Source organism: Indicator indicator, chromosome 3 (assembly GCF_027791375.1).
Source record: "Indicator indicator isolate 239-I01 chromosome 3, UM_Iind_1.1, whole genome shotgun sequence".
NCBI lineage: Eukaryota > Metazoa > Chordata > Aves > Piciformes > Indicatoridae > Indicator > Indicator indicator.
Window position 1 is genome coordinate 24,188,274 of NC_072012.1, and position 18,684 is coordinate 24,206,957.

Sequence of the window (18,684 nt, forward strand, 5' to 3'; positions counted from 1 at the left end):
AAGTGTGTATGCTGATATGAAATGGTATGTTATATATGACATAATGTGATATGATGCCTTCCATAGAGTAGCATGCTGAATTTTGTATGACACACAGACACATCTTTTCAAAATGATGTTTGTTTTGTTAATGCTTACTGCATATTCAAAGAAAATGAGAATAGTCAAGAACAGTAAAGCAACAAACCTGATAATGTCTCTGGCTTTGCACCCCACATGTTTGAAGTCTAAATTTAGATGGAGTCCTTCCAAAGGAAGATCCCAGATTTTGGACAGTTTTCCCATTTCATCTGGAAAGAACCTCAAATCAGGATTATGACTTACATCCAGAGAAGTCAAGTTCTCCAGGAAGCCAATCTGAGGAGGAATCTAAAAAAAAAGTATTTAATGGGCAATTAAATGTTTAGAAAAATGCATAAGCATGAATAAGTTAAACATTTAACAAAATTACATACTATTTTTTGCTGCTGTAATTTAACTTTGTTTTAATAAACACACCTAATATCCCACAATAATAAACAGAAGACCTCATAATGAATTCATTACACAAACTGTTTATGTGACATATTCCTGACAGAGGAGCTTAATATGGTGATTTTCATTCACAAGATATACTATTTGCACTTACTAGTAGAATTTACAATGATACCAGAACTGACATGAAAATCAAACTAATATTGAAAGCTGCATTCAATCAAAAAGTTATTTTTCTTTACGTAGAATCTTACACTTTACCTCCTTTAACTTGTTGTGGGACAGATGTAGCTTTTCCAGCCTAGACCATGCACATGCTTTTTCACTCAAGTCCAAGATACCTATTTCATTATGGTTAAATAACATCTCCCTTAAGTTTAATGATTTCCAGTGCATTGGCCCAGGCAGGTTTATGATCTTGTTTTGGCTTAAATCTACTGATCGCAAACTAAAAACATGAAAATAATAAAGAGAGAAGTTAGCAAACAAAAAAAAAAATTAACTGAAACTATATTAATTTTTAATAAATAAACAAATGGTTTATAGAACAGAAAACGTAGATACAAGATGAAGAATTATTACTAGAAGAAAAGTAATTAGGATGATATAAGTAGGTTTTCATTACCTTGAAAAATATAGTATTATTTCAGTACATTTGTCTGTGAATAAAATTGCCTGGCCATGAAAATAAGCACACACACTGTACTGTACATATATATTTCAGACAGTAAATTAAATAATCACATATTATGGTAATAGTCCACTTCCTCCTTTCTATGATTTGCAGACATGCATGGCTTTGTTCAGATTTTTAGAAGGCATGGATAAAACAATACTAATATGTATTTTCATGTGCTTTCATACAAATTTCAAATTTAAAAAAAAAAAAGCATTGGACTACATTCTGGTATTATCAACTTTCTAGTACCCAAGATTCCTCTTAGAAACTAGGAAGGCAAACTAGGTGATCTGAACTACTCTCTTTATTGTTCCTACCTTGGGAGACTAACTTCAGATGGTATGGACACCTCACTATTTTATCAGAATGTTTCTACGAATGTATGTTTGTAAATACATGTATGTGCATAAATTCTGTAGTTCAACTGCACATTTGAGAACTACATAAAAAAGAACATCTAATTTCTGTAAATCATCTGTTGGACAAGTATGCTGTTTATATTTCTGTGGAACATGAAGCATGCAAAAAAAATTATGACGACTCCTTACTGATTTGTCTGAGCTGGGAAAGTTACATATTTTTAATACAGCCATTAAGTTGGCTGCTCTGAATATAAACATTAGCATACTGAAAGTGCAACATTATGTTAATACTGATGTGCTCACAGTGCCATCAGCACTCACATCTACACACTACAGATCTCTATCAGATAACTGATCTGATCACCCTTTGCAGGCATTTTGTCCACGATCTGATTCTAGTGACCTGTTAAGGGCAGTAACTTCTACAAAAAAAAGCAGAAGTCTGATTTTCACATGAATAATGCTTTGAAGGTATAGCAAGATAAATGTCACATGCATCATTATCACAATTCCATCTAGAGGAAGTGTCATTCTTTGAGCATAAATATCTTGTGATATTTGGGAAGTGAAAATGTAATCTCATTAGCCTTGTGTAAAAGTCTGCAGAACTAGTTGGAAAGGCAAAATTGAAAGTATCTTTTTACTGTTGGTTTCAATAAAATAATAAATTCATTCTGGTCTTCTCAGCAAGAATTGTCAGCTTCAGCAGTCAAGCAATAAATTTTCAATAGCAATTATTTGAATCTAAGGAGCAGAATTTCTCAGAATGAAGAAAATGTGACTTTGTTTTGGATTTAACCTATTAGGAGCGGATTTCCTGAAAATCATTAAAACAAGATTAAGAAAGGTCTTACCATCAAATTTTCAATAATTAAAACAACAACTTACTGTGGTAAAAGAAGAACTGCTTCTGGAATATTAATAAACTGATTTTGGGATAATTTTAAGCTTGTTATGCTGGATGACAAGTCAGGTATTGTTTCTAGAGCAGAAAAAAAGAGGTTAATCCTATTACTTTTCAGAACTGTTTAAATTATTTCTAAGGCTAGATTTTTGTAGAATCAAAGCCAGACTAAAAAGGTCAGTCTATTATCTTCTATACGTAGGTCTTTGTACAAGCTACCAAAGGCAGAATCTGAATATTTTTTTTAAAAATGCATATTTAAAACTAAACTCCCCAAATCAAGTAAGTTTAGAACCAAGGTAATGTATTGGCTTTTATCACGCTACGTATTATTGTATTTCATCTCATACAGACATTAAACACTGAAATAATCTTACTTATGCTTTACTCTATTGCCAGCATACATAACGTTCCCATAATCCACCCACTGAGTGATGCGTCTTATGCATATAAAAGTGACTCTCGTGGTTCAGATGTGTCTAATATTAATATAAGAAATACTACAATAATGATTTTTAAATGGAAGATTTTATGTTTTGAAGATGGAAGTAAATTCTGGCAGCAACTTATGAACTCCTGCAGTATCATTAAAATCTCATTTCTGTGATTTGTATTTTTACCAGTAAATTAATTTCAACACCTTCGCTTAAAATATGCTAAGCCTCTGAAACACACTCAGGACTCAATTCAATTGCTTAAACACTAGGATCTAGGGAAGGTGATCTGCCCTATGGTACCTGACCTATCTGCACATGTCTCGGAGATACGACATAGGAGCTATGGAAGACCTGCTCTTCCTAGACCAGAAGCTGTAAGCCAAGTGGGCTACTTCAGGGCATCTCAAATGACACCTGCACTCAGCTAAGTAAAGCAAACATTCTGTCCTATTCAGAATACAACACTGCATATAGTGTGGTAATCACTAGAATCATGCAATCTTAGAAACATTTAGACTGGAAAAGACCTTTAAAATCATTGAGTCCAACTGATAACATAGCAGTAACAAGCCACCACTAAACCATGTCCCACAGCATCACACCTATACATCTTTTAAATACCTCTAGGGATTGTGACTCACCACTTCCCTGGGCAACCTGTTCCAACACTTGACAACGCTTTTGGTGAAGAAAGTTTTCCTAATACTCAACCTAAAATTCTCCTGGCACAATCTGAGGCCATTTCCTCATGTCCAAACAAGACAACAGCGCCCATCTCACTACAATGTTCTTTCAGGTGTTTGTAGAGTGATAAGGTCTCACCTCAGTCTCCTTTTCTCCAGACTAAACAATCTCCTCATAAGACTTGTGCTCTAAACCCCTCACCTCTTCTTTAGACATGCTCCAGCATCTCAGTGACTTTCTTGAAGCTCAAAACTGAACACAGTATTTGAGGTGCAATCTTAAGTGCCAAGTACAGGAGGACAATCACTTCCCTAGTCCTGCTGGCCACACTATTTCTCATATAGAACTCCAGATGTGTACATGATGTGTATTTCAGTACAGTATTAAACCTGTATTAGTACTGGATTTGCAAGCTAACTTTGAACAATTTCCTCTGCCTTGAACCTTCCCCAGCAACATGTTGGATCACTAGTTCACCAAACCATGTTTATAGCATCTACTGAAATATAAAACAAAGATAAGTTATGCTGATTCAGAACAAGCATCCATCAAGCATGTACACTGCTTCCAACACTGATCAAAAGCTGACACTTAAGGAACTTTATAAAAAAATAGCCATTTGTGGTATTCTCCTTTTCTCCCAGGACTCCAAACACTATTGGCTGAAGAATTCTATGACTTGGAATGGTTTCCAGAGAAACCATCTGTTATCACGTATACTTACCCAGAGCATTCATCCTGGCGTTCAGCTGCTCCAGTTTTGTACAACCCATGAAGACATTTTCAGCAAGTGATGAAATATTGTTCTTACTAATGTTTAAAATTTTCAATTCTTTCAAGTATATGGGTGATCCTAAGCATGAAATTTTGTTTCTATGTAACAAAGAGAAAAAAAAATAGCATCCATGTTTTATTCTGAATCTACCAGCTAAAAAGTGAAAACAAAGGCTATTGAGCTGACAATGCTATACTTAACACTGGTAAACCAAAAATAAGACTTGAAACTATATTAAAGAATGGTCAGTCAGCAAAAATACTGGTATAACTGTCAACATGGAATAACGTGACTGATATTGTTTTGATTAATTTGGAAAGCAAATGTCAGAAGGCGCCACAAGGTGTCATTTCCTGATTACACACTGCAGCTCAATCCCACACAGGCGACTGTTGCATTTACAGGTATTTGGTAGCTTACTAATGATACATGTTTGCAGGATTACAATCACAGCATGATTATGTATCACTAAAAAAAGAAAAAAAGAAAAAAATGCAGTTCCACTTATAGGAATAATGTTACAAACAATGTATAATGGGAACAAGATCACCAGAGTTAAAAATACAGACACAAAATAACTATGCAGCACTGTTTTGCAAGGGTAATATTATTAATAAAGCTTAAAATATAGTTAATGAAGAAATGTAACAGGATTTTGAATTTAAAATACTGGGTTTGTAAATCTGATTCACATATTTAATGCTGATTACTTTAGTTACATATGTTGCTATCTTTATTTTGTGTGAACTTCTGTGTAAAAAAATTTAAAATAAATATTTAAAATAAATTATGGGAGATGAATGAGTATCTGCAGTTTATAGAGCTATGAATAACAGCATTCTTAAGAATTCCATATAAGTATGAATTATCTTACTCACTAACAACTATAATTAAAAGTGCTGGTGAAAAAAAAAGTATGCATTTTCTCTGCTCTGTTATTTAAAATATATCCATCACAGTAAACGCAATTCCACAAATCATACCTCCAAAAAACCTTTAGTAAGTATGAAATACAGTGGAATATGTATTCTGTATGCAGAAAACCTAGATGAGTATGTTAGACATCACACTCCAGTGGATGAATGGTATGGCAGTGGGAAAAAAACTGAACTTCATTTTTAGTATATTACTAAAACTGCAATGTTATTAGATTCTATCACAGCCCACAGATATTCTTGTGAACTTCTGTAAAACAACACTGAAAATTACAGCAATTTACACATTTGGAAGCTAATGTTGGTATTTCATGGCTGACTAAACAATCTTTTCAGTCATCATTCTGCACAACAAATGTGTTATTTTTTATGTTTGTTATACTACAGGCATTTACAAATGCTTCTCACCCTTCTAGTAACAACTGTTCCAGATTTTCAGCAACATTTGCAAGAAATTCAGGAATGCAAACCAGCTGATTGTATGAAAGATTAAGATGCTTTAGAGTTGGACATCTGAGGTGTGGAGCCAAAGCAAAAGAAGGTCCAATGTCATTTCGAGAGATATCAAGATTTGCAATACAATTCATTTTCAGTAAATAAGTTGGAAATGTAGTAAATCGGTTACTGTGCAAATCCAAGTAAGTCAAACATTTCAAGTTCTGAAAGAAAAGGATAATTCCTAGTTGTTAAATGAAAATACGAATTTATAGGTCTCAAATTAAGCTATATGTTATACAATTAGTTAATTTAACTATCTATTTCTGGCATTAGGAAAAACAGCAGAAAGTAGCAATCATACCAATGTAACCTGAAATATTTCTATTACAGAATAAATTATAAAGCATTCTTCAAAACTAATTAGCTCAATTTTATAAAATTTAAGAGAGATGAATTGCCTGATATTTTCAGTTCCGTTTACATTATTACATTACTCTATATAACATGTTCCAAAGCAGCTCTCTACAGTAAATTACTTAAAATAGTTCCAAGGAAACAACTTTTATTTCTAGCTGAACATAAATCCATGGAATGAAAATTGAGCAAATGTATGAAGCATGCAAACATATAGACCTATATTCACGAGTAGTGTTGTTATGGGTACATTGCCAGAGACAATTTATTGTAACTAATTTCAATTTCTATTTCATAAAATTATGCAGAATTACTTCACATAGTTGTTCTGGAATGTTTGTAAGAGCATTTTGGTGGAGCTCCAGTTTCTCAAGATGTTCCAGATGACTAGTTAAGCAGCTACTCTGGCTGATGGCATCAATGTTCTCCAGCTCATTTGATGAAAGATCTAGTGATTTAATACATTCTTTCTCTGAGATCAGTGAAGAAAGACTGTCTGATGGTCTTATATGAGGTGAAAGTTTTGAGATGCCTTCTATTAAAACAAAAACATGGGAAAATAGCATGATTTAATTTATCACATAATTAAAATTAAGATCAATCAACTTGGTATCTAAAGATGCAGAAGACTCTGAATCTTTGGATATTTGGTAAGACCCAAATTCATGAATATTTCTATTAAAAGACAGAAATTATTTCTATTAAAAGACAGAAATTTATAAGACAGTAGGGAAGAGATGAACACAGGTATTGCAGAACAGAAGTAACTTTTGAAAGCCAGTAAGGCCACTCATGACATTGTCTGTTTAGTGGTACATAAATTATTTGTGAAACTCAGCAGAAAATCAAAACCCTAAATACTCCACTACAGTATTTCCAAATGTATCCTCTTTGTAAACATATCTAATCAGACTAAAATCTTTTCATGCTGTGCTTTGTGAAATTATTAAAGAAGAAAAATCTGTTCTATATGTTAAATTGTATAATTTACTTACTGAGGGATTCATCTGAAGGCAAGAATTTTCTTCTATGTTTCATTAATGGTTCATAATCTGAGCCAGCTCCCTGGAAAACCCCAGAAGAGAACAAAAAAACAGTTATGGACATATGCAGATATCTGAAATTATCTCAGGTCAGTAAATTTCTTTTTGTTGTGGTTTCTTTTTATCAGAACTTCCAGGGGGAATATAAAGAAAACGTACATTTCAACTAAAAATAACAAGTCACATCTTAATAAAACTTACTGATCCATGCAATATGAAAGAACACTAGATTTAAAATGCAATGAAAGTAGTGCATTTTTTGGCAACCTAAAATGACTTTCACTAGGGTGGGGTGATAGGATGGAGAAGGATATTACAAAAAAATAACTCTCTAGGGAAGCCAATCTCTCCCAATTCCTTTTAAAGGAAATGGGGTAAGGCACCTTCAAAGGAACCTGACTGATTCTACCCATTTGCCTTCTTACGTCCTTTTATGGAATCAGCCTCTCTTCATTGATCACAGTAGCACAGTAGCTTCACTGAGGGTTAATTAAGTCTTCGTGAATAGACCCACAGTTTCTGTATTTGCATTTGAACATCAGACCTGGAATTTGAGCAATTCACAAGAATGTGTACAAAAATTTTTGCTGAAATGCACTCTCATCTAGACAGTGATCTGGAGCACAGAAATTGCACAGCAATAGAAGGAAACATTGAATACCAACAGTGAAACAAGAGCCCATTATGGTGACATGCCTTTCCCTAACATTTGGTGTGGTGGTTCTAGGCTGTGCCTAGCAATTTTTCCACAGATTGAACAGAAGTGATTGAATGTAAATAAATTACTATTGGATGCAAAAAGGAGAATAATGAAAAGGTCTAAATAATTCTATTCGTCTGAAATCTAACAGATTTGTAAACTAACTCTCTCTCTTTTCAGCTTTCTTTGCTCTGGCAGATACTAGCTGGCTTTTGCTTAGCTGCTGCTGACCTTGGCTGCATTGCTTTGTTGTGGCTAAGTACTAACAAATAAGATTCTGCTTTTCTCCCTTCTTCTCTTGTCCTGTGTACAGATGGAGGAAGGGGGGGAAAAGGAGGAAGCTATTAGTAACCCCTTGGTTTTGTCCAGGGGGGTTCTTGTGTTGTTTATATGTAAATATTGTATATTTTGTACATATTCATTATTTCATCATTAGAAATCCATATTTCTAGATTGTAGTTCTGCTTGTAAATACAGCTTTGATTGCTTTCAACTGAGGTGGTCTGGCAATTTTATATTGGGAGGTAATTTCAACCCACCACATTTGGCTATTAACACTTCTGCAGTAAGCAGCACAGATGACTTATAAAAAGCCTGGAAAAATAAAGATCTGACTTACCACAGAGTAGGAATGTCGTGGCAAAGTAGGAGAACCTCTTTGAAACACTGTTTCTCTACAATATAAGTCAGCAACTGCAATGGAATTAGACTTCTTTTTTGTAAAAACTGAGCCTTCACTTCCTAGTACAAAACAGTATCACAGAAGGACAAATAAATAAGAAAACGTATTTGAAGATGAGGCTCATAAGTTAACTATTAGACAAAAGAGGGAGACATTTCAAAAGCACACTGGATAATTGTGTGTGCAATAGGCCGAGAATGTTGTCAACTTAAGAGTACATGGGCCATACTAACCTGATGTGCTCCAGATACGACCTGCAGCATTTTATATTGATGCTGCATGATTTAAAATTTCCAACAGTTGAGATTATGACACATGGTTTGTAACAAAGCCTTGTGCTACTGCAGTGCAAATAACTTTTTAAAATAGAAAAACTCCGTATTTTAATAGCTAAATTTTCATTTCCACATTTATTGAGAATAAAACATCGAATGCTTTGGTGATTTAGGATTACCTGGACCCATTTCTCAAAGCTACTTTTAAAGCTCCTAAAATCACTCCTGTTAGTGAAGCTAATATTGTTTTACCATTATTTTATTTATGGCTTAACACCTTTTCTATGTGGACAACAAATAGCACCTATTAGTATTACATGTCTGTGTTACCATCCTAAAGAAATGAAAAATAGTGCTGAACGATGCAAAATAAAAGAACAAAACAGTGCCAAAAAATCATTAGGATTCTCTGATCAATCTGAGATTAATCATCTGTGATGATTTTAAGCATCCAACAGTTCTAAACAACAGCAACATCTGAACAAACAAAAGGTATGTTGTAAATGGAGGCACCTTGCTCATATTATTACATTACTGATACTGTAGGGAGAAATGCTGGGCTGTAAATTCAAGACCATTTAGATTTCCTGACATGGTTACCAAGAATGATATTGGACTGAATGCAGACTAGGCATTTGCACCTACTGATTAATTAAGATATCTTTGGGATAGGACTTGTTTCACCTACTTGATTTGTTAACAATATCATCCTCTATACCAGACTTAGTTGTGTGCACTGAGAATAGCTCATAAACAGACATCAGAACAGTCAATATCTAAATTGGGAGATTGGTTACAGGGATGAATCCCATTCTTTGTTTCTACATGAAATTGAATGCATAAAGAACTACTTACAAACAGATAACTGAATAAAATACTTTAAGGTCCTAATTTTGTAGATAAAGCACATACTTACTCATCACAAACTGCTCTCTAATGTAACCACAAACAAAATTTGAGAGAACAGTATATTTTTAATAAGAAGTGTTTTATCTCAAATACAAATAAACAACTGATTTATGGCTATGCTCTAGCCCTGTTACAGCAGATCTAAATTCTAGAAAGAAAAGAAAAGAAAACCAATTACCTTCACTATCAATATCATCACTCAAAGGAAAAAGAGTGTCCACTAATGGGTCAGAAATGAAATTCCAATCATAGTTTTTATCCACTCCATCTTCAGAGTTTAGATCAAAGGAGGCTCTTGATCTATCCTCTGAAATACTCTTCATCTGGAATTTAAGCACCATTCTTGCCAGTGCAGAGCCTGCATCTGTATGTGTAAGAAACCAAAATGATAGCATATTCTCCAAGAAATCCAAATAGCTTAAAAAAACCAGTATCATGATTTGTTTTCAAGGTTTGACAGTATTTCTATAATCAGCTGAATACAAGAGGAGATCTTCAATGGAAGACCTTGACAAAAACCACTACAGAGTATCATCAAGAGACATTAACACCTTTTGTATAGCAAATTCTGTATATACTCACTTTGTTTTCTTAATGGAGTACTTTTATCTGGGAACAAAGGAATGAGCCAGGAAGGTTCTAGTCTCCCAATACCGAATCCTCCAAGACATATACTGCTGTTGGCAACATCGAGGCTAAGCTTCTTTAAAAGCAAGCTGATGATTTGGCTATCCCCTCTCTTTATGCTGATGGTTAACGCACACCGAACATCCTGCTCTCGAGCACCATTGGCTAATAGCAATTCTACCAATTCAGGATTATTTCCTTTCTCACAAACCTACCAAAAAAAAGCAATTAAAATAATGTATGCAAGGCACTAATACAACAGTTCAGGCTGCATTAAGTGACTTGTCTCAAATTCAGATTCATTGTACTTGTATGATTATCTCCCTTTTTCAATAACCTAATTCCCTATCCCTCAAAGCACGTGTCTGCATAGGACATCCAAGTACCAGCTCCCATCTTTCTGAAATCTTTGCCCAAAATGTAACACAGGCCTGAGTTCTGTAATTGTCATTTCTGCCATAGGTGCACACTATTTCCAGGCAAAAATGAATGGTAATTTATCTAGTTTGGTTAGTGCATGTGATCTACATTAACTCCATTTATTTATCTGTTCAATGTAAAAAAGACACTTGGGGGTTATTTTGGCATACCATCTGGTTATCTGATGAACAGGCAACGGTGAGATTCATCAAGCCTTGACTAGGGCTACGGAACTCAGGTCTCCTGGCTGCAGTCAGCTTTACCTCTTCCAGTCTCTCACCCTGCACTGCTACACAGAGCAGTATTTAATGTGAATATTATAAATATTTCAAAGAAATACTGGAATATTTCCACTGTGGTTTGCTAACACTGATTTGCCTACTTCAGACTCCATGAATGGATGGTAAATTCCAAAAAACAGCTGTGCTTTATTCACTCAGCCAGCTCTGCCAGAATTAAATACTTCCTAATTTACTTTGGGCAGCATTGGTGAGGTTCTCTCAGAACGCGTTTAAAACTTTTGACACTGAAGTAAATTAAGAAGTGCTCATACACACAGTTTCTCTAAAATTTTAAAGGCATTCACATTTAGCAAGGACCACTTACAGGTAGGTGGGAGCAGCCTCTTTGTTGGCAATGCTGAATCCAAATAGGATGTCTGTGCCTGGCCTTATTTAAGACATAAACGTATTTCAAATAGTTGACACTCTGGATGTGGCCACTGTTATGATAAAGCTCCTTGCAACTACTGTGATTGAAGGCATTACAAGATATTATGTTGCTTTAGTGGTATTGCTAAAAAGTCAGAACTCTGACGAGAAAAGAACAGTCAAATCAGCGTAGAAGCTGATGACTACATTCATCTTTAAGTGTAACACAATGTAAAAAAAAAAAAAAATCACAGTTCCAGGGCAGGCATTTTGACCAAAGTCTTCTTTGCAGGTCTAGAACAAAGTGGGACTACGCACACCGAAATCTATGTACAGTACTGCCTGCTGGTCCCTCAATACTTTGCCTTTACAAAGCTTGGAAAGATCTGAATTTGGAATATCAATTAATGGACTGGGCTCTAATGGGTTTGATGCCATCTATGTCTGATTAGTTCAGAAGAAAAAATGACTGGGAGTTTGCAAAGCTTAAGCTTACAACTTCTTCCTCAAAAATACTCCAAAGCTGAGGCTAAATCAGTACTTGACTGAATTCCAGTTTGCATGTGAACAGGGTAACCAATCAGAAAGCATGGACTTTTAAAGTCAGCTTGTGTCAGAACTGAACTGGTAGCGTGGGCACAGAGACACTATGTGCTTCAATAAAATGATGGGTATTTTAATGAATGTCAGATTGAGCCTGAAGTCACCGTGAGTAGCAATGGTTAACACCACCCAGTTCACAGACTGCACTGGGTATTCCTGCTGTGTTCTGCTAAATGTATCTTTACATGAAAGGAAAAAGGAACAAATTCTAAAGCAATAAAACTCTGTATGTTTCCTTACATTACCTGATAAATCAAAGAGTTTGTCTTTGTCTTCTTATTGATATCAGCTCCCAGCAGAAGCAAACATTCAGCCATAGTACTATTATACTCAATACACGCTTTGTTCAGCATCATATTTTTTAAATCGTCATTTTCGGCTATTTTAGCAAAACATTTACAACACAGGCTTTGGAACTGAATGGGAAGACAAAAGAATCAGTTAGGATAAAAAAAAAAACTACAAAAATTTTCAGCTGTGGCTGTCAGAAGAGAGAAAATACCTGTCGATTTCGTTGGTCAGTGAAACACCTAGACATCTGGTAGAAAACAACCGTGTCAAATGATTCATGTAGCAGCAGCTTTGCAAAACAAGGTGACAAGTAAAGAATTGACAAGATCGCATGAAATCCCTAAGAAAAAAATGAGAAGACTGAAATAAGAACAGTGTGATGTCATTTAAAAACAGGCTGTGCAACAAAACCCCATTTCAACAAAAAGATGCACGTAAGTTTTTTTTCTTGCTTCTAAACATGCAATAATTCGTAAATTGGAGAAGATCGGGAAAGACAGCAGAAATACCTGGTGACCAAGTGTTCATATTACTGGAGTTTCATGCTTGCTTAGCTGACCTGCTTAAACAGATATTAACTGAACTTTGAAAGGCCAAATTACGGACCATAGTATCTAACATCCTGTTTGCAGTAACAAACATACTCGTGATTTCCTGAAAACATGCAGAGGAAACAGTCTCCTTCTAAGGATATGGGATGAAAAATATATATAGGCTAAATGAAAAACTTTACAGGTGTATCTAAAAACTAAACAAAGATACAAAATTATCCCATTCTGCAAGTTCACTTAGAAGGTTGAACTGGGTAAATTACAGACTCTTTGTCCAAACCTAACTGAGACTACATCACTGTAAGTAACTTCCATGTTCCACCACATTTTGATTTCATGTTAGTTGCTAAGCTGAACTTGGAAGGGTTGGGCAAAAAACAACAATAAACAAAGGAAGCTGTACTTGTAATATTTTCATAATGTGATCTGAAATAGAAGTACAGAATTTTCTCAGGAAGCTGAGATGATCTCACTAGCAATGAACAGGGAAAGCTTCTCAAGCACAGGAAACAGAACTTTCACGTGAGGAGGACTGAAGGAGTGTTTGCCAAGTAAGAACTCTCCTTGCATACCCAGAAGTAGATCCAAAGTCTGACACAGTAAACCATAATATCCTTCTTAACTACAGCATGCCTAAACTAAACATTACTTTTGACAGGTGTGGGAACAAAGTTATTTTCTATTCTTTTCAAAGAACTGCAGTCAGTACTATAATGACAGTTAGTTCATTAGATGATCATAGAATGACTGATTGATGGACTACGACTGAGATATTTGCTCCAGTTTGCAGATCTCAGAAATCTCAGATAAACACCTACACCCATGCTTACATATTCTGGACTGAATATCCCTCTCCAAGAAAACTATTTCTACGGCAAATACATTGGTTTAATTATAAAGGCTTATACAACCTAGTAATTATGATAAAATCAAACCAAATTAAATTTAAACTGTAGTTCAAAAATAAAATATTTTTTTTATGGTTTTGCCTTTTGCTTATATCTTTGTATGTAGAAATAACACATACATGCATCTGGATTTCAGTGACTTCTTTAAATCTCCGCAGCGTAGAAACCAGAACTGCTGACAGGACATGCATAGTTGCAATACATAAACCTTTTCTTGTGATCAAAGAGCATAGAAGACTCAAACCCAAACACTGTATGTCTAGAAGAAAAAAGTAAGATTAATAATGTTGATTATTCAGACATTCTGAGTGGAGTAAACCCGTGACCTAAGCAGAATTATATTACTACTATTCCATAATAGCATCAGCTATTACAGGACCAGGCACAACTACAAAGTGGATGAACCAGAGGGCTATGCAGTACTGCAGCCTTTCCTTGCCTTGTAGCCTGCACTACATCCAGTAGTAAAGAGTGTAATAGTCAGGTTACAGTTTCTGTGGTTAATCATCCCCTCCTGCCATGTCATTCACCCTCTCCTAACAAAACACCTTACCTACCTTGTTCGTCTGGAAACATCTGTAGGCTGTGAAGCACAGTGTCAGTAGCTCCTTGTTGGGTTAAAATTTCTAGTGCTCCAGTGCACTCAGCTACAGATGCAAGTAGTTTTAATCCACATTTCTGAATGCTAGGATTTCCAATAAACTAATGGAGAAATGAATACAGTATCAGATCAAGTTTGTTCTCTTTATAATGGCAACATAAGAGCTGCTTGTTTTTGAAGTTTTTTTCTTTAAGAACAGGTGATTATTGCTCTTAGAGCACGTGAAATTAGTTGATATGACAAGAAATAACAATAACCATCCTTTAAAAAAGGTTCCCTTTCAGCTGCTCATAAACTCCCCAGACTTCTGCTTTTGATTATGAAAATATTCCCTAGTGTTGGGTTTTTTTTCCCCTCCCTCAGAGTTTCACCATTTTGCTAGGACAAGGAGTGCGAGAAGATGTTCTTCCTTTGTGGTTCAAGAGGGAAGAAAATAGGGGTTATCTGAGAATGGGTGTAAGTGATAAACATGGTGGCAACTGAAAATCTGAAAAGATAAAGATATGAAACATACTTATTGCCACACCTCATCAGATTTAGAAATTTTGGGTTTAGTTATATAGCAATTCAACAGGGTATTTGTGATTATTTTTCCCAATATTCCCTCACTTCTAGATGGAGGAAATCTAGATGAGGCCTAGAGCTGAAAGTGTGCATAGCCGTCACAGTAATTTTCAAATATGCAAATTTATTTCAGTGGAGTAACACCCATCTTCCTCCTTATTCCTTCTCTAGTTTCTCATTAAAATATGTTAATTTTTAGCCCTTTTGGCTGATAGTGTAGTACCCCGAAATGCAAACCATCTGGGTCATAAAAAGCAATCGGGATGGTCACAAAGCACTAGACTGTGTAATACATTCTGAAGTAAATATTATTTCACTTTCTATATCCTGTATCTTCAGGTCAAGAAATGTCCTTTAGGCACTCTTGCAGTCTCTTGCTGATACATTATTTGCTCTGACCTTTATAATAAATATAAGACATAAATTTTCTATTTGTCAAACTTAAAATTCTTGGGAGACTTCTAAAAATCTGTGAATTGCTACATTTTGATTATGGTCATCTTGCAAATCTTGTAAACCTTGTAGAGGTGGGATTCTTATGAAGGCCATGAAGTTAAACTTTTCCTATCACTGGGATTTAAAGTTAATTTGCTGCACAAACTACCCAGCGTTTTCTTTGTTTTGACTGGGTCTGCTTCAGACTTTCACTTTTTAGCTTCCCCTTTAAGGAATATGATAAATGAAACTCAGGAGAGTTAAGATTAATTCTAGCAAACCAGTATAAAATCAGCGTGAAACTTAAAATGTACAAGTGATTCACCACTCCAAGTGTAAAATAGTAATAAAATTATTTAGAATACAGCTTTAACTATACCCTGTTCAAAGCACTGAGCACCAATGAATGAGTTCCCTCCAACAGACACTGGCTTTTAATGACTTTTACTGTAAGTGCAAAAGCAGCATCACCCATGTCGCTGGAAGAACTGTTGTGGTGTTTGTTCTTCATATCTGCAACAACGGAAAACAGCCTTTCTCAGAAGAACAGATTTAGTATTCTCACTAGTATTAACCCAATATTATTAACCCAACATAACAATCAAATTGAACACACAAGTGACTCAGAGGGCGTATTTCAGATCTTGTGACATTTTCAGAATGCTGTAGCTAGAATCTGGATTCCTTCCAAATGTACATTGTAGTGCAAGTACATTGTGTTTAAAGTGATGATTTCACCATATGTTTGCTCACTGCTTAATGTGAAAACACAAAATCATGCCAAAGAATTTTGCTTAAGGTATATTGCAATGTATTACTTTTGTGAGCTATGGGATTTCTTGGTGTTCCTGATACCAACTTCAGAAAGCCTCTTCCTTCTGGAAAGGAGACACTATACAGAAGCTACAAATTAGTTGTCTGTTATCTCTTGGCAGCGTATCATAAATTTTACCCACAGATCACCATAAGTTGAAGATAAGTACAAATAAAAGAACAGAGAAAGGTCTTCCAGATTCACCTTTCCTGTCTTCACTGGCACTTGCATTCAAGTGGCACTACAACAAGTTCCCAGAAATCCTTTAAAGGTCACTTCAACATTCATATTTGTTCCAATTACTAGATTCCCCATGAATTACTTTTTATTCCCTAATTATCCTTCAAGTTCCAAGATCCAGTTGGCACTCTGATTACACTTTTGAAAGGCCTCGTTTCTAGGATACTAGGAAAAAAGAGTGCCTTGTCTACATGCTAGAATACATATATCAAGCCTCAATACTGCTGTTTATTGAGAAAAGGGAAAGCATTAGGATTGTAAGTCAAATAATAGAAGGAAACTGAAAACCTGCAGTCAGTCTATATATTAGCTAAGTTACTAGTTTCAGATTTATTGGTTTTATAAATATTCAACTAAAACTGCTGAGAGATACTTGCAAAAAGATGTTCTGCAGAAAAAAAATAGTATCCCATGTCTGTAGTCTCACACTTAATGTTAGAGGAAATAAACAGGATCTATAGAGTAAACTGGAAATAAAAGTTAAAACTTTACCCAAATTCTACTGCAGATATAGAAGTAACAAAGAACATATTTTTCCCACCATAGATTATCTTTAAAGAGGTTTTGTTCATTTTTTCAAAAGAGCTTTTAAGCTGATGAAATCAAGTGGAAATCAGCAGTGAGAATGTTGGTTTGTTACTTTCAATGTCTCAAAAGTTTTCCTCCATTGTGTCTGTTCTTAAAAACTTACAGTTACTCTCTGCTATGTACTGAACTCCAGTAAATTTTTTGAAGTCCCATTAAAGGTTGTCTCATTAGACAAGAAATACTAAAGCCCAGCTATCTAATTCTGTTCTCTGATTTAGTGTATAATAGTGATTATATTTTTGGATGACTCACCAGGCTTCATAAAGTGTAAAAGGACTCGAAGTGCTTCCAGTTGTAGAGAGAGTGATTTTTCATGTTTCTTCATGGCTTTTACAACTTCTGATACAGCTACTGTCATTACATCCAGATGAGGGAAACTGAAAATATTGTTTAGGAAATAAAAGAACATTTCCAAATTTTCATTTTTCCTCCCTTAACTAACACTGTGTGATAACCCTTTAGGACACTCTAAATCTGGTTTGAGCTATGGAACTGAAATGAAACTATGATATTTTTCTTCATCACAGTAAACATATTATTTTCATGCTATTCCATGAATTCAGCCTATATAACTAATTCCATTCTAGACTACAGAGAGGAAAAATTCAATCCAGTCCAGGACAGCGATACACAGCGAGTATAGCGTTTCATTCAGGGTGAGCTGTGGATTCACATATTCCACTTTGATTCTAGTCCAGATATGTGAAAAGACACCATTTAGTGTCTTTACCTTAGTGCTTTGCTGCTATCATAAAATCCTGATGAGTTGTCAGACACTTGTAGAATAAACAGAAAAATATCAGTCATGTTAGGTTCTCACGTTAAGAAAAATAATCTCAATGTCGTTAGCATTCCCAAAAACAGCAGTAGCCAAAGGCCACTAATTAACATTTGAGGTTATTTTATTCTATCATTTTCTTCTTTCATATTCCTGTCATTATGTTTATGGAAGTTCTGAGATTTTCTTCTTTATAAAATGAAATTATTCATAGACTGAGAAGGTATCTCATCAATGTGTACAAATATCTGAGGGGTGGGTGTCAAGTGGAGGGGGCCAGGCTCTTTCTGGTGGTGCACAGTAGTAAGACAAGAAACAGTGGGTTCAAGCTTGAACATAGAAGATTCCACCTCAACATGAAGAGAAACTTCTTTACAGTGAGGGTGACAGAGCAGTGGAACAGGCTGCCCAGGGGGGTTGTGGAGTCTCCTTCTTCAGAGACGTTCAAAACCCACCTGGACACATTCCTGTGCAAACTACCCTAAGTGATCCTGCTTGAGCAGTGAAGTTGGACCCAATGATCTCGAGGTCCCTTCCAACCGCTAATGTACTGTGATAAGAAGTTCCATGACTGTATCTTTAGTCTGTTACACAGAGAGCTTAGCATATACACATAAAGGTTTCAGGGAAGGCTGGAAAAACTTGGCAAGACACTTGGAATCACATTCCCATATCAGTGTTTATGCATCACAAGTTTCATTCTCCACTCATCCTTCCAGAACATTTGCAAAAGCCAACACAAAAGTAATACTGTCACAATGTTATTTTAACAAAGTTAATACTGTGGGGAATTTCTAAGCTCTCAATGGAAATCAGTGTGATTAACAGGAGAAGACACTACCTAGAGATCGTTTCTTCAAACCTTGCTGCTCAAGAATCACAAAGAAAAGAACATGGAGCTCT

General features: G+C 35.3%; 1 protein-coding gene across 1 annotated transcript in view; it reads right to left on the minus strand.

The window, feature by feature from the left end:
- Nucleotides 1–18,684, minus strand: part of LRRK2 (leucine rich repeat kinase 2) — a 63,395-nt gene that overhangs the window by 25,511 nt on the left and 19,200 nt on the right. Inside the window, exons 13-28 of the mRNA XM_054399903.1 lie at nucleotides 17,256–17,380; nucleotides 15,741–15,874; nucleotides 14,319–14,463; nucleotides 13,881–14,020; nucleotides 12,514–12,642; nucleotides 12,257–12,427; nucleotides 10,294–10,549; nucleotides 9,890–10,075; nucleotides 8,465–8,586; nucleotides 7,098–7,167; nucleotides 6,417–6,637; nucleotides 5,659–5,909; nucleotides 4,265–4,413; nucleotides 2,404–2,497; nucleotides 736–922; nucleotides 188–369 (exon numbers count right to left, since the gene is read on the minus strand). Of these exons, the coding sequence (XP_054255878.1) occupies nucleotides 188–369; nucleotides 736–922; nucleotides 2,404–2,497; nucleotides 4,265–4,413; nucleotides 5,659–5,909; nucleotides 6,417–6,637; nucleotides 7,098–7,167; nucleotides 8,465–8,586; nucleotides 9,890–10,075; nucleotides 10,294–10,549; nucleotides 12,257–12,427; nucleotides 12,514–12,642; nucleotides 13,881–14,020; nucleotides 14,319–14,463; nucleotides 15,741–15,874; nucleotides 17,256–17,380 (2,562 nt within the window). The remainder of the gene's footprint in view (nucleotides 1–187; nucleotides 370–735; nucleotides 923–2,403; nucleotides 2,498–4,264; nucleotides 4,414–5,658; nucleotides 5,910–6,416; nucleotides 6,638–7,097; nucleotides 7,168–8,464; nucleotides 8,587–9,889; nucleotides 10,076–10,293; nucleotides 10,550–12,256; nucleotides 12,428–12,513; nucleotides 12,643–13,880; nucleotides 14,021–14,318; nucleotides 14,464–15,740; nucleotides 15,875–17,255; nucleotides 17,381–18,684) is intronic.